This window comes from Sceloporus occidentalis, unplaced genomic scaffold (assembly GCF_023333645.1).
Source record: "Sceloporus occidentalis isolate IW3139 unplaced genomic scaffold, rSceOcc1.0.p SCAF_11, whole genome shotgun sequence".
Lineage (NCBI taxonomy): Eukaryota > Metazoa > Chordata > Lepidosauria > Squamata > Phrynosomatidae > Sceloporus > Sceloporus occidentalis.
Genome location: NW_028316991.1, coordinates 23,020,928 through 23,037,532, shown reverse-complemented (window position 1 = coordinate 23,037,532; position 16,605 = coordinate 23,020,928). Strand labels below are relative to the sequence as shown.

At 39.3% G+C, this 16,605-nt stretch overlaps 1 protein-coding gene across 1 annotated transcript in view; it reads left to right on the top strand.

Moving 5' to 3' along the window:
* The window catches only part of LOC149305704 (uncharacterized), a 93,703-nt gene that overhangs the window by 74,814 nt on the left and 2,284 nt on the right, over window positions 1–16,605 (top strand). Inside the window, exons 38-58 of the mRNA XM_089477300.1 lie at window positions 126–161; window positions 811–864; window positions 1,894–1,938; window positions 2,813–2,860; window positions 3,601–3,714; window positions 4,328–4,381; window positions 4,681–4,734; window positions 5,049–5,102; window positions 5,497–5,550; window positions 5,924–5,977; window positions 6,156–6,209; window positions 7,410–7,463; window positions 10,705–10,749; window positions 10,950–11,003; window positions 11,995–12,048; window positions 12,875–12,928; window positions 13,074–13,145; window positions 13,746–13,781; window positions 14,189–14,233; window positions 16,054–16,233; window positions 16,375–16,441. Of these exons, the coding sequence (XP_089333426.1) occupies window positions 126–161; window positions 811–864; window positions 1,894–1,938; window positions 2,813–2,860; window positions 3,601–3,714; window positions 4,328–4,381; window positions 4,681–4,734; window positions 5,049–5,102; window positions 5,497–5,550; window positions 5,924–5,977; window positions 6,156–6,209; window positions 7,410–7,463; window positions 10,705–10,749; window positions 10,950–11,003; window positions 11,995–12,048; window positions 12,875–12,928; window positions 13,074–13,145; window positions 13,746–13,781; window positions 14,189–14,233; window positions 16,054–16,233; window positions 16,375–16,441 (1,282 nt within the window). The remainder of the gene's footprint in view (window positions 1–125; window positions 162–810; window positions 865–1,893; window positions 1,939–2,812; window positions 2,861–3,600; window positions 3,715–4,327; window positions 4,382–4,680; window positions 4,735–5,048; window positions 5,103–5,496; window positions 5,551–5,923; window positions 5,978–6,155; window positions 6,210–7,409; window positions 7,464–10,704; window positions 10,750–10,949; window positions 11,004–11,994; window positions 12,049–12,874; window positions 12,929–13,073; window positions 13,146–13,745; window positions 13,782–14,188; window positions 14,234–16,053; window positions 16,234–16,374; window positions 16,442–16,605) is intronic.

The window sequence follows — 16,605 nt, the reverse complement described above, 5'->3', positions numbered from 1 at the left end:
TTTAAAGTGTTTCTGGACAATGTAGGAAAAAAAATGTGTTGGTTTCTCTTACCGTGACGTTATTTTTTATTCCGATAGAAAGCATTACACTAAATAATTTAATTTGATTTGTTTTCTTTTTATAGGGTCCAGCCGGAGCCCCAGGAGAGAAAGGATTACAGGTATTACTGATCGAAATAGTAAATACAAAATATGGGGGGGATGTATAAAAAAAAAAATCTGAATTTACATCAGGACCTATTCTATTTGAACTAGAGACCTCTGAGGTCCCAAAAGCCTATGTGACTATTCTTAACAGGAAATTAAAGGAATTGGTTTTCTTAAAAATTAGGGAATTTATTGTAACTAAGTTGATGAGCAAGAACAAGAAGGTGAGAACAGGCAGTTCAGTTTCCTAAAATAAAAAGCAACTCATGATGTCATGAACAGACATGATATTCGCGATGTTTACATCATCATGGGAAACTCAGACGCGGGAACAAGAATTCCCCTGGGCCGGAAATCTTTTATTTTACTTTATATTCAGAAATGGGCAAATATTTTGCACACCTTTATTCTCCATGGCAGGCTTTTCCCAGGGCTCGTCGATAAACCCATATATATGGCTGCCTGAATGTGGTGATGTTGATTGCCTATTCACTTATCTTCAGTGAAGAAAGTGATCAGACTGTCCTCATCGGAGTGCGTAGGGAACAAAACCCTACTGAGGTCATGCCTTTAGCAGCTGCTGATACTAGGCACTCGATACTCATATGCTACGCAGCTAGACATGTACACTCCTTTTCTTTAAATTGTATTTTATTTTCGTAGGGAATAAGAGGTTTCATTGGACCTCCGGGTCCTCAGGGGCCACCGGGACAAGATGTAAGTAATTTGTGTTCTTTCATTTTATAACCTTACAGTGTAATAATGCTTTAATTTAAAAGAACAGCCATTTTAAAACTGTGCTGGGCAGGGGCGTGCCTAGAGTATGTCACACCCAAGCGGATCCCATATTTGGCAACTCTGCCCTCCCACTTTAAAATGTTAAAACCCCACACTCTCACTCACTCTTACTCATGCTCTTTCACAGTCTCTCTCACTTTCTCAGACTCCCATTCACTGTTATTCACGCTCACTCATACTCTCACGCACTCTTACTTGGGCTCACTCACACTCTCACTCACTCTTGCTCACTTTCTCACACTATCTCACACTTTTACTCTAGCTCTCACTTACAGGTAGGGACACATTGAGAGAGAGGGAGTTTCCGGGAGACATGGGGGCTCTGCGTGCCAATGTGGTACCCCCTGTTATGGGGCAGAGGGGGCTAGCTCGACCTACCGCCCTAAACATAGTCAGCCTAGGCCAGAATATGTCACTTCTCACTCATTTATTTGATGTAAAAATGTAGTATTTAGTGGAACCAACAGATCTGCTTTTAAATATTTATATAAATATATATATATAAATATATATATTAACATGATAGATATATACTTAATTTAAAATTATCAATTATCAACAAAATAACACAAAACATTCTTATTTGAAATAATTATTTTAAAACGTAATTTTAAATGAAGTAAATGTACCCGTCCTGCTTGTACAAAATAGATCAATTTCAAAGCTGCCTCTACATCGTCTGAATTATCTTATTATATACGCTTTGATCTAATGACTTGTCTAGTTGGAAGTAGGAAGATTCTCCATAAATGGTTTTTTTACAGCAAAATTATTCATGTGGTTTACTTTTTAAAAGTTGGTTTTGATCGGCTCCCTGGTGTTACGAGCTTTTAAAGTTAATAAGGAAAACAAAATTTACATAAGAAAGATATTATAAATAATTAATATGCCATGACCAGAAATCTCAGCAGGAACTTCATTAATCTGTTTATTTTTACTTGTTTACAGGGCTTCCCAGGGAACCCAGGAGAGCGAGGACCTCCCGGTGAACCAGTAAGTTTCCTTACGGAGGTTTAAGATTTCTGAAAAGCTCTATCTCTATGCCGTCTACTAATTATTCTGTTATTTTTTTTATTTCCTAATTTTATTTTTTTTTTGCATATCTGTCTCATTATTTTTTTCTATTAAGTTTTCTTAAACTTTTTCTGATTTCTAAAACTGTTTGTTATTTATTATTTATTTATTATTTTTTCACTCTCTAATTTCCACTAATTATTTTGAATTTTTTTAAAAATTATTTTGCATATCTGTCGCTTTATTTTTTCTATTAAGTTTACTTTTTCTTATTTCCAAAACCGTTTGTTATTTATTATTTATTTATTACTTTTTCACTCTTTCTCTAATTTCCACTAATTATTCCGAGATTTTTTTTCCAGATTTCCTAATTTATTTATTTATTTTTTGCACATCTCTCTCATTATTTTTTATATTAAGTTTGCTTTTTCTGATTTCTAAAACTGTTTGTTATTTATTATCTATTTTTTTTCCACTCTCTTTTTAATTCCCACTAATTATTCTGCACTTTCCTCATTTCTTTTGCAGATGTGCAGATAATTTTTCTAAAAATAGGAATTGCTTTTTATTTTTTTGACTTAAAGCATTGTATTTGAGAAAAAAAAATATAGAAATATTCATGTTAAATACTTTTTTTCATATTGTTTCACGTTTAATTCACATTAAATACTTTTTATTACATTTCTTACTTTCTCACTAGAACACTTTCTAAATGAATCACCTGGAATGACTGTTGCTGAAAACAGGGAATTTTGTCTTTGTGGTGATTGAATATTCAAACATTTTATGAACTATTATTGTCAGGCATTACTTATTTTACTATCTTATCAATGGAAATGCTTTTGTTTTGAAGGGTCCGGCTTCACTCCTTTCTCCGGGGGAAGTGAGTTTCCTCGTTAAGGTATGAAATGTAATTTGTCTTGTTTCAGAAATATCACACACAAGGCATTCATTAGTCATGAAGGAGCTTTTAAATCATTTTAAGAGGGATGTATATAAAAAGTGACTCTGGTGCAAAGTTGGTGAAAAGTGGTCTTATCACTATAGTAAACTGTACACTGTTCTTGCTGATTGGACCATTGGATTAGTTGTTTTGGCCAGTCATTACAGCAAAAACATGTTTTATGCCTCTTTCTTTTCCCTTTTTTATTTCCTTTCTCTTTTCATTTCATTATCATTTTCCCTCTTTCATCTCTATTCATTTTCCTTTAATTTTCCATCCTGCTTTACTTCACTTTTGATTTTACTTTTCCTTTTTCCCTTTCCTTTTCCTCTCCACTTCCATTCCCTTTCCTTTCTATTCCTTGCCTTTTCCTTTCTCCTTCCATTTCCTTTTCCATTCTTTTTCTTTAACTTTCACTTCATCTCTGTTCCTTTCCCTTTCCCCTGCTTTCCACTTTTCCTTCCCCCCTTGTTTATTGTACGATGGGAACATTTTACTAGTATTTTCCAAGTAAAGCCTCTGCTGTTCATAGTCAGGCTGCCATTTTGAGCTCATTTTCATGCTTTTTTTTGGGTGACACACTAAATAATATAATTACACTGCTTACTTCAGATTATAATTATCACGCATGTATATAAATAATAAAATATTAAGAGATGATGTTGTTTTGGTTGATTCCGTGGGTTTTTCTTTTAAAGGATATCTGCAGAGACTGCCCACCAGGACCCCCGGGTCTTCCCGGAATACCTGGAGTCAAAGGAGATAAAGGGCTGCGCGGATCCCCAGGGAGAGATGGAATCGACGGGAAAAAGGTAACATCTATTGAATACTTATTGTTTGGCTATTATTATATATTTTTATATATGTACCTCGTATACTTTAATACGAGTTCTTTTGCCATTGGATTCCTTGCTATTTTATCCCATTTTTAAAAAAGTTGGAACCCATATTTTTCTTAAGTGAAGTTCACCAATAGATCTTTTTGTGTAATTTCATAGAGAACTGTGTTAATAATAATAATAATATTAATAATAATAATAATGTACTTATAGAATATATTTCTTTAATGCTCAGCTGACTATGTTTAATTGATGATAAGTGAATTACCTAACATATCACTATGTAATGATGTTAATGCACGGTTATCTAATCAAATGCTCCTAGTTTTAAACAATATCAATTTACCTCTTTTGAGCTTTAATATTATACATTGAGGGGGGGGGGGGGTAATAACAAACCCCCAGCAGAGGTGGTAGAGGGTAATACAGTGAGGGGATTAAACATGCATGGGATCGGCATATGGCTCCTGAATCTAAGACGAGACCAACGACTGATTAAGGTTTTAAAAATTGGCAGACAGGTTGGACCAACTGGGTCTGATCTACCGACAAATTCTATGTTTCTATAATGTTTTGTCTTTCGTAGGGAGAGGCTGGTGTCATGGGGCCTCCTGGACCAACTGGTTTGGATGGAATGAAGGTGAGCCATTACCGTAAAAACCACATTTTTGAAATAATTGTGTTTGGAAAAGATGGATTTTGTGGCACATTCACTAAACCGAGGTGGCTCCCTATCCCCAACCAAATTTCATTGGACTTTGACGCCCAATATAGTGGCCAAATCATGTCATGGCTTTTCAGCCAATAGGAAGAAGGTATAGGAAGCCTGTTTTTTGTTTTTGTTAATGAATTTTTAGAAGTCCAAATAGCGTAAAAGCTTCTGCGGTTGGTGTTATGATGATATTTGCTTCCAATATCAGGAATATTTTATTTTATCAGGGCAGCAAGGGAGATCGCGGGGCACACGGAGAGACTGGGCAAAAAGGCGAACAGGTAAATGGCGATGTGAATTCCTATGATAAAAGCCAACGCATTTGGTGGATGTGCGTGAGGTTAATATAAACGCCTCAGCTTCTGTGAAGCATCTGTATGGATCGACAGATATAAACAATCATATCTACAATACATAGCAATATTACTATCTACAATACTATAGCAATACATCTGCTATAGTGGCTTTAATGGTGACCCTTATCTAGTTTCGCTAACATTACTCTTAGCAAATTAACATATTCGTCATTATTTTTAACCCTCGTTCATGACATACGATCTATAATTGTCTATAATTGCTTTATCTTTATCGGAAGGGACTTCCCGGAATGCCTGGTTTTATCGGATCACCTGGTAGCCCCGGAACACCTGTAAGTAGACAAAAAAAGCAATTTTATTATTATTTTTTTGCCTGATATTATTCCGCTCCATCTAGAATCAGAATAGACGTAATTAGTAAAATAATTTTCTAGCCATATTTCTTTAGTATCGCCGGACGTGCATTTTCCAAGGTTTCAATAAAATAAATACACCGCTGTATATAGTTAAGACTTCGAGGTATTCTTCATTTGGTCGCTAGAAGGTGCCTTAGATGTCTTAAAGGTTTTGCGACGTCATATTTTTTTTTATATATACATCATTTTGAGATTCTAAAATTCAAATATGGATAAATATTGAGAGCTTCCATATAAAGGCTTGGATGGTGACATTGTCTATGATAATATAAATTGCTAATTGATATCATGTTTGATTTTTATTTTGTAGGGAACAGATGGTCCTCCAGGTCCTATGGGTCCACCAGGCACCATGGGAGAAACTGTAAGTTCTAAGTATACATAAATTACATGAAACCTAGAATGCTAAAGTTATATATATAGACTTGGAGCCCTCAACAGCCTTGATGGTCTAGAGTCTGGAAGGAGTAAATGGAGGTTGAGGTCTTTTTTAGCCAATTTTATCAACCGTTCCACCAACTTCATGGCCAACCTATCCCTCGTGCTGGGTAATGACATCACACTGAGAATCTTGACTCCTATGGCTATACGGACCTCCTTTTCCATAGCACCCCAACATCATCAGGGATGTAGGGGGCTCTGAAATATGTTTATTTACACATACAGTATTTCACGTGTCCTCCTTTACACCATATTCTGACTCCTTTCAAACATGTTTTCTTTTTATTCTACTTAAGGGTAAAGAAGGTCCTCCTGGACCTAAAGGTCCACCCGGATTACCAGGATTTACGGTAAGTACAGTAAAAGATCTCATTTTTTGGGGGTGTTAGGAAAGAATAGCTCATGAACATAGAAATTAAATGTCTGGGACATGTTTCTATTTGCTAAATCCCTGCATCATTACCATAATCGACTACTTTATGTCTACGTAAAATGAATTTGTATAAAAGTATTCTTTCCATATTTCAGGGCATTCAAGGGAAAGATGGGAAGGATGGGAAGCCAGGAACCCCAGGGGAGCCGGTAAGCTATTTTTATTATATCTACATTGGCAGATATAGTACAAATGCCAATGTTTCTCCGTTTTCTGTATTACCTTTTACGGACAAAAGACATCTGTGAGTTTTACTGCTACCTGAATATTTATTCCCAAAGTACTAAAGTGAGATTCTGGTCGTTTACGAACGTTCTACCCTGGAAACAAAAAAAAAAGTTGCAAAAAGGTAGAAATCGTCCCCCCTGAGCTTATTTCTTTTTTTCTTTCATTTTTTTTTATGACGAGACATCAAGTGATATAGTAAAATAAAAAGCCGACTATAATAATCAATAATGAAATGGTAAAAGTGCACAAACGTTGTACATCAAATGTATCGATCGTGAAGTACTCGGTGGTTTTTAATGCAAATATCTCATCCAGATTCCTTTCTCTACGCAAACATTGATGAATAATTCCCAAAGAATATCTTGGTAGCTTTTATGGATGTAAAGATGAAAATCTGTTGCGTCTGGAAGATCATTAGTGGTGGATTTATTGAGAGAAATGTGTTGATTTATTCCAAAAATGGTCTTTTTATAACTGTGCCAGCTGGTAGCGACCTGACTTCGCTTTCCTCGCCTTCATTTTATTTTCCACCTTCTGAGACTGAACAGGACATGCGAATGTCCTTCTATCTTTCCGTCACCACGAGAAGTTCTGATGAGGGCAGTGAGAGAAGAAGGGGCCTGTTAATGTGACCTAAAAAAAGGGTTTTCTGTGCTAGAATAATGGTACTTTGTCCAAACTTTTGTCCAAGTGTCTTCTGATGTTACTTTTAACTTCAGAAGGGTCTTCGTCGTTGGTTATGGAACATTTCTTTGCATTTGGTAGGAAGATTTTTGCTCCTTCTCAAAAATTGGTGAGACTGGGCTATAGGTGTAATAAGATCCCTCATATACTATAGGTTAAATAATGTGAGGGCCGATTCATGCTATATAAGGGCTAAACTCATGAGAAGTGCTCAACACTGAAACCTGCTTAACTCAAGGGCCAACACTAACCTTGGTCCTAAACTCTTGGCGTAGGCAATTAACTCTACTCAGAAGATCCAATGGCTTTCTTGATGTGGTTGACAAATATTTGATTGCATCGGCCAACATTAATGTCAATGGTGGAGCTACAGACAAATGACTCACTGGCAGAACATTAAATATTTCACTGTGTATTACTTTGTTTTCTGCTTATAGGGAAAGCCAGGAGAACTTGGACCTCCGGGCAGAGAAGGACCTAGAGGGTTGCCGGTAAGAATGTGTAACATGCGTGTGCACCTTTAATAATTTGTTTATCTTTTTGGAAAACCATGGGGTTTTTTTGCCTTCAAATTCTTTTCCTTGTATCTGGGATCCTCGTTACTATAGATTTAAAACCAAAAGTATATATTATCGGTATATACACTACCATTCAACCGTTTGGGTCACTTAGAAATTTCCTTGTTTTTGTCCATTAAAATAAAAATAAAATGGATCAGAAATCCAGCGCAGATGGGGTTAATGTTGTAAATGACTATTGTAGCTTGAAATGGCTGATTTTTATTGGAATCTCTTCATAGGCGTACAGAGGCCCTTTATCACTCCCATCACTCCTGTGTTCCAGTGGCCCTTTATCACTCCCATCACTCCTGTGCTCCAATGGCCCTCTATCACTCCCATCACTCCTGTGTTCCAATGGCCCTTTATCACTCCCAACACTCCTGTGTTCCAACGGCCCTTTATCATCCCCATCACTCCTGTGTTCCAATGGCCCTTTATCACTCCCATCACTCCTGTGCTCCAATGGCCCTTTATCACTCCCATCACTCCTGTGTTCCAATGGCACGTTGTGTTCCCTGATCCAAGTTTAAGTTTAAAAGGATAATTAATGGTTAGAAACCCCTTTTGCAATTATGTTACAGCCAGAAATTTCCTTGTGACCTCAAACTGTTGAACAGTAGTGTATTAGATTTGCTTCACAAGGAACTGGAACCCAGTGTGAAGGCTGAAAAATTCCCAAACCATTCTAATTTATACCCTTCCATCTAGAACACCGCCTATTAGAGATCTGTAGAGATGAACCTATAGAGCCTCTGCAAGGCCTGATTTTGGAAAATTGTGTGACTTTTCTATCTGCACGTCATAAATTGGCAACTAATTTAGACTGACGGTACCATAACATGACGGACTGACCAGGGACCTCAGGTTGTCCCTCTCCGCCAAGAGACGACTTCTCCCTTCAGGACAATAATTCCCCGCAATCCGTAGGCAATATCCCCAAGCAAAGTAAAGGGATATCACTATCCGGTACCCAAATAACCAGGCAAGACTAGTCTTTAGGTACAACAAGAGGGGAACTGATTTATTTTAGACCGAGATGGCTGGATATATCCAGCAAAACACATATTAACATAAAAGAAGATATTGGGATACAAACCGCCCCCTTAATCTGCCTCCCAGAGACAACAGGGGCAGCAACGGGATTAACAATACAATAGGATACAGACGCCAATAACATTAGGAATACACATTGTCTTGATTAGATCATCTCCCAGCCCTTAGTGTGCTGTGTAAATGGCTAGGAAATAAGGAAATAATAAAATACATTTTTATTACTAACACACAAAAGGATGACATTAACTGAGGGGTAGGGTGGGAACCACCACAGTCCCAAAATGCAGGAACCCCAAATCTGTTTCCGAGCACCACAGTCTTAAGGGTCTCTTATGATTTGGATGACGTGGCACTCCTTAACAGGGCCCATAGTCTGTAGTAAGGAGGCTGGCACTCAGTCCCCTCCAGGAGCCCATGGCACAGAAGCTTCCTTGACATATACCTCCTAACCTTAACCCCTGGCGAATCAGGATTCTGAAGGGGCGGAGCTTGGGAGGTAGAGTGTCACTCAAAGTGACGGCGCTAATGTGAATGCCTAGAACTTTGCACATGGGCAGAATATACCATTACATAAGTTATGGTGGGTAAAGGCGATGGAAAACCCCTCCAATTAAAATGAAGGGGGTAGTAGAAGCATTATTAAACACCAGACGGCTTGTTTTTCCCTCAGAAATCTCATGGTGCTGCCACAACCACAAGGGACTCTGGGTAGGCGCATGCAAATAAGGTCAACAATGATCACCTTTTGCCTCTATATCCCCTTTATACATGGATCCGTTGAGAGTAATTGCCCGTTGTACAGGACAGCCTTTAGGCAAAACCCGTCCATGGGCAGAATGAAATCAGGTTTCAGAATTGTGGTCCCGAATGCTGCTGTCCCACCGAGATCCCCCGAAAAGCGGGACAAAGGTAGAGCTCGGCGGGACGGCGGGATAGAATGGCAATATCGTCCCGCACAAAGCGGAATGTGGTAGATTTTTACCTAATTTTGAGGGAGCGGTATCTTCCCTTTCCCTTCCCGTTCCATTAGTTTATATAGTCATACCAACACTTCCCATCCACTGCAGTAGAATCGCTCTTAATAAATAACCCCCGGTGATTCTCTTACCTCATTTGTATGCTGCAGCGCTGAATGAACGTCCTTGAACACGCATACGATTTCTGGTCAGGAATAGGGACGCGCGGTCCGGCTCCAGACTTCCCAGCCTTTGATAAATAGACCTCTGGACTGGGATCATTCATAAGCCAGAAGCGTTCGAAATAATTAAGAAAAAAGCCGAACCTCTAAGATTTATCAACATTTCACACATTCCATCTTCTAGATGTTTGGTTTTATTTTGGTTTGATAAATATTTCCTCATTTTTCTTGGGTTTTTTTGGGGGTTTTTTTTAGCTCAAGGAAACACTTTGAGAAATTGCCATCTTCTAAAAAACCTCCCGAAAATATTATTATTATAAACAAAGGCTGGTGATATATTATTGTCGCCGCTGCCATTTTTAAAAAAAATATTCATATTATAGAAACACTCCCTGCCGAGTATCAGTCTAAGTAATTAATTCTGGTTATTATAATTTTTATTTTTTATGACAGTGAGGTAATAGAACGCTTAAAACTGAAATACAAATGTGTTATTTAAAATTAAAGGACAGATTAATGTCACTATTTAAAGAAAAAAGTGTATTGAAGCGGCCCTAACCCAGGCCCCTTCATAAGGCCCTGGGTAGCCTACCATGATAAGTTCCTAAGTACAGTTATGACATCATATCCTATACAGGAAGTAGGCCCACATCAGATTTACTGAATGTAACACTTTTTGTAACTGAAGGCGATGTTAGAAGCATCATTCCTACTGCTGCTGAGTGCTCAGACCGCTCCCTGAAATAAGTCTTTAACCATATTAAAATCTGTTTTGTTCGCAATTTTGCCGGGAACACTTAATGGTCATGTGATACAAAAGGCAGATACCGATTGGTTGTTCCCGTAAAAAAACTGAGAAAAGCTACTTAAAAGTTTGGGTTTGTTTCTATGTGATTGAACCTTCAGAGAAGAGAATAAATTAAGAGATTTGCCAAGCGTTATTAGAAGTAAATCTTCTTCTTCTTCTTCTTCTTCACCCAGGGCTTCAAGGGACACAGAGGTGATGCCGGGGGCCCTGGACCTAGAGTAAGTAGTATGGCTGAACATAACATTGCGTGACCTAGAAATACTGTGCGTGATATAGATCTCCTGCCCTCTCGCTATACCATGAGGTCTAAGATTTAATGGCAACCTAGAATTTTGGACAATCTTAACAAAAATGTAATTCCCCCAAGGATTAAATTTACATTATTTGCTGAAACTAAATATCTTATTTCTTTTGATAGGGAGAACCAGGAGTTCCGGGTCCTCCAGGACGTCAAGGAAACTCAGGAAAGGATGTAAGTTCATGCCTGTACCGTACATATTTAAATATATATTTATTTATACACACATTCTACAGTTCAAAGGTTTGGGGTCGCTGAGCTGTTTTAACGGAAAACAAGGACATTTCTGTCTGTAAAATAATTATAAAAGGGTTTTCTAACCATCAATTATCCTTTTAAACTTAAACTTGGATCAGCAAAAACAACGTGCCATTGGAACACAGGAGTGATGGGAGTGATAAAGGGCCATTGGGACACAGGAGTGATGGGAGTGATAAAGGGCCGTTGGGACACAGGAGTGATGGGAGTGATAAAGGGCCATTGGGACACAGGAGTGATGGGAGTGATAAAGGGCCATTGGGACACAGGAGTGATGGGAGTGATAAAGGGCCGTTGGGACACAGGAGTGATGGGAGTGATAAAGGGCCATTGGGACACAGGAGTGATGGGAGTGATAAAGGGCCATTGGGACACAGGAGTGATGGGAGTGATAAAGGGCCGTTGGAACACAGGAGTGATGGGAGTGATAAAGGGCCATTGGGACACAGGAGTGATGGGAGTGATAAAGGGCCGTTGGGACACAGGAGTGATGGGAGTGATAAAGGGCCATTGGGACGCAGGAGTGATGGGAGTGATAAAGGGCCATTGGAATGCAGGAGTGATGGGAGTGATAAAGGGCCATTGGAACACAGGAGTGATGGGAGTGATAAAGGACCTCTGTACGCCTATGAAGAGATTCTATAAAAAATCAGCCGTCTCCAGCCACAATAGTCATTTACAACATTAACCCCGTCTGCGCTGGATTTCTGACCGGACTTTTGTGTGTGTTATGTAGGAGCGCGTTATGACTTGGATGGTAACCCGTAGCAGCCACCTATTAAAACTCACACTAGTGTCAAGTACTCAAGTTGATCTAATAGTATTTATTTAAGACATTAAATAATAATAATTATTAATATTATCGGTATTATTATCCTAATGACCAGCTCTGTTGATATTCTTCCAGGGAGACCCAGGACCTGCAGGACCCCAGGGACCGCGAGGGATACGAGGACCGTCTGTAAGTTATAATACAATTCAGCAATTAGTTGCAGCCTCCGTTATGTGGCTGTCCAGATACATTAATTCTGCGGGTTCCTCCATGGGGTGGAATAACATTTGTGCTCCGGGCTAAACCGTGGGTTCTAGGTGAGATTAATCAAAAAAGAAAGCCTGTAAGAAACCTCCAAGATCTTTTTTTAACAGAAGTTTCACTTAGCTGTAGAGGGAGTGTATTTTACCCTAATATTTGTACTATATACCCCAAGTGCCCCCTTTTAAAACATAATCCCCCTCCCAATGCTGATGCCCTTCTTTTCCCAGGAGCTCAGAATGGTTGCTAGGTGATGTATGGAAATTTTAGTGTAGTAGATACATGGAACAACCCTCAGATGTGGTAGTAGCTAATATAGCGACGAGACCAAGAAATAGTTACCTGCCGTCAGCAGGGAAAAAAATCTATTTCACATTAAAAACGCCCAATAACGGCCTTTCTCGAATCCGTCATCACTCTGCGAACCTATTTATAGCCCCCGTTACCATCAGCGAACGTCATCAGGCCTGAGCTGGCAGACCCTTTGCTGCGACCGACGTCACTCGCTTTCTTGCGTTATCCTGTTCGCCCATTAAAAAAATGCCTGAGTGTTGATTTTCGTTAATAATTTTTGGTTTGATACGTCGCGATTTGCCCGGCAACAATTTAGAATCAGTTTGCGTGAAAATTGTCAAATTTGTAGCTAATATTTTTAGGATTTTTTTCCAGCAATTCTATAGAATTAATGATTATAACAAAAAAAAATATTTTGTAAATATTTCTACCACTTTATCTTATTCCATTTTTTTTCCAGGGTAAAAACGGACAGCCTGGCCCTCCCGGTAATCCTGGTGCCCCCGGCGTGTCTGTGAGTATTAATATATGGGGGGGTTATATAGCATACAGTTTCCCTGATTTGGTCTCGGACGTCTCCTTTTCCAAAAAAAAAAAGTTTTCGTTTTCAGTGTCGGGTTTAGTAAAAGTTGTGGTTTTTGAATTTTTCTCTAAAACAGGGCCCTAAAGGTACCAAAGGAGATCACGGCGCTGCTGGGGTCCCAGGATTTCAAGGGCCCCAGGGCCCGAGGGTAAGTAAGACCTGCGAGTTAATACAGACTCACTCTAATACTGTTAATATTAATATTAATAATCAGAGTTGGGCAAAAGGTTGGAAAGACCTCAGCGCCACAGAAACCTTGCTTTTCACATTGTTCTGTGACAACTCCTCAGCATACCTGGGAACATCCAGGCTACCTTTTCGGGATGCGAGTAGGTGGTCCCTCTGACATTGGTGGGTGGTCCCTCTGACATCGATAGGTGGTCCCCCTGAGATTGGTTGGCGGTCCCTCTCAGATCGGTGGGTGGTCCCTCTGACATTGATGGGCGGTCCCTCTGAGACTGGTGGGTGGTCCCTCTGAGACTGGTGGGTGGTCCCTCTGAGACTGGTGGGTGGTCCCTCTGAGACTGGTGGGCGGTCCCACTGACGTCAGTGAGTGTTGAAATTGTCCAGACCAGTCCCCGGCCAATGACTAATTAGCGCAGATACGAGGCTCTATGCTTGTGACGGCGGATCATGACACAATGCTGGCCGGCGGTGCAGCGCCTGTTGCCCTCGGGGGTCCCAAATGTTCTGAAAAAACATGTGAAAGTACAAAGGAAATGTATTCAGATCTTACTTTATATCTTAGGGTGTACCTGGAGAGAGTGGAATTCCTGGCAAAGAGGTAAGAATCTAGATTATTGATATTATTATTTATTAATATTGATCTATATATATATATATACACCGGTATATATATATATATATATAATAACTTACCTATAGTGATCAAAACTGCTTCTACGAATAACATGAATTGTATATCTGAAAAAATACAAGAGTCAATGACTCATGTCCAAAATTGCACATTTTTTATATATTTCAAAATTATTATTATTATTTATTTTATCTTTTATTTATATTGATGATATCAGAAGACTTTTGTAGGGTTTAAAACTGTCACAGACTATCTGATCTATTGATATTTTTAGCTGCAAACTGCTTGTTTAGTGCTTTTTAATTATCTGTATGTTTCTGTTATAGTTTAAATATTTTTTATGGTGATCATACATTTTTTGTATCTTTGTGTAGGGATCACCAGGAAAACCAGGTGAAAAAGGACCCAAAGGAGAAAGGGTATGTTATTTTATTTATCTATGTTCATTTTCTATGAACAACCAATCAGAGAGGGTTAAGAAATTGCATGCTGGGATTCATCACTTAGATACAAAAGATACAGCAGCTGTAAATGCAGTTCAAAGCTTCTATATGGTGCATTTTACATAAAGGCAGTTTAAGGGTTAATTGTGTTTAAGGGAACATTGTGTTGAATCGCTTTGCATACAAAAAAGTTTCGATCCGTATCTTCTCACACTTTTGTGGCTGGGGGTGTGGTTAAATATGTGAATGGGGTGTGGTTAGAGGTGTGCATGGGGTGTGGTTAGGGGTGTGGCTGGGGTGGAGCATTACTGAGACTTTGTATGTGACATTCTTACAAATATTTATATAAACAGGGAAAAGAAAAAATGTCGGTGCGCTAAGCTAGTCTCAGGCTCAAATAATACAAATGTATAATATGAGGCCTCCCAAACAGTGTGAGCCGCTGCAAATACAGTGTGTTGGCTGTACAATGTATACAAAAAACAAAATACTGTCTGCGCTTCTCACCCTAATAAAGTTGGCAACAAATATATAAACATAATATAAATGAGAGGTTTTGGTTATATGAATTGGCCAAAGCATAATTAAGCTCACCCGCCACGTCAAGGCACACTCTCAATAGGGTGAGAACCTACGCTCACCTCCTACATAGTGGGCACACAAAGCAGTTTATACGGCTACCAAAACCTTATTAATGTGTTGGGGGAGGTGCAATTAAACCTCCTCCCATTTAACCCCTGGACAGCAAGCTGCAACCAGACTGATGAGGAGCCAACAACCTCAAATATGTGCAAACAGGGAAAAGAAAAAATGTCGGTGCGCTAAGCTAGTCAGAGGCTCAAATAATACAAATGTATAATACGAGGCCTCCCAAACAGTGTGAGCCGCTGCAAATACAGTGTGTTGGCTGTACAATGTATACAAAAAACAAAATACTGTCTGCGCTTCTCACCCTAATAAAGTTGGCAACAAATATATAAACATAATATAAATGAGAGGTTTTGGTTATATGAATTGGCCAAAGCATAATTAAGCTCACCCGCCACGTCAAGGCACACTCTCAATAGGGTGAGAACCTACGCTCACCTCCTACATAGTGGGCACACAAAGCAGTTTATACGGCTACCAAAACCTTATTAATGTGTTGGGGGAGGTGCAATTAAACCTCCTCCCATTTAACCCCTGGACAGCAAGCTGCAACCAGACTGATGAGGAGCCAACAACCTCAAATATGTGCAAACAGGGAAAAGAAAAAATGTCGGTGCGCTAAGCTAGTCAGAGGCTCAAATAATACAAATGTATAATACGAGGCCTACCAAACAGTGTGAGCCGCTGCAAATACAGTGTGTTGGCTGTACAATGTTTACAAAAAACAAAATACTGTCTGCGCTTCTCACCCTAATAAAGTTGGCAACAAATATATAAACATAATATAAATGAGAGGTTAAAATATAAATATTTATATAACCCAGGATGGTATTTAGAAGAAGAATAATATGTTTTACTTACAAAGTTTGAATTATAAAGCCGTTTCCTGCTGTTTCTATACACATTATCGGGGGTTTTAGGGCTGTAGAACCCTGCGATCCCCTCATACCCAGCAAACATTCTGAGCTGCTAGAAAAGAGGGGCATCAGGGGAGAAAAGAGGGGCATCAGTCAGGGTAAAGTGGGGCACAGACATTATGTAGCTGCTCTTTGTGTATATACAGTATATATATATATATATATATATATATATATCTCAAATCACGCTGTCTAAAGTCTTTTCTAATGATATTGATGCTTTTATAACAGGGGGATCCTGGCAACAAAGGAGATAAAGGTCCTCAAGGAGAGAAAGGCACTGCGGGTAAGCCCGGCCCTCCAGGACATAAAGGCCATACAGGAATTATGGGCCCTCCAGGACCGCCTGGTGAAAGTGGGACATCTGGAACCCCAGGTTCACCAGGACCCCCAGGATCAACTGGTCCGAAGGTAATTAGCTTTGCTTACTTGCAGATGTCATTGCAATGATTTGGTAGATACACACGATGCATTTTAATTGCCCCCTATTTGGTTAGCAGGGGTCTGGGAGAGTTTTAATTTCCAGTGAAACCCTCTATTGTCACATTGCAGGGAGATTCCCCATCAACCGATACACTACGAAGACTCATTCAGGAAGAACTGGGAAAGCAGCTGGAATGTAAGCTACTTCCACTGGGAATTCGGGAACCTGGTGTCTGTCCACTGGCTTTGGCCCTTGGGCCCCTCGGACGAGATTGCAATCTGTTTCCAGCCCCACCGCAATAATATGGAACCAGAATTATGAGGATATAGACAGGACTATCCTTTTGACATTGGATCTGT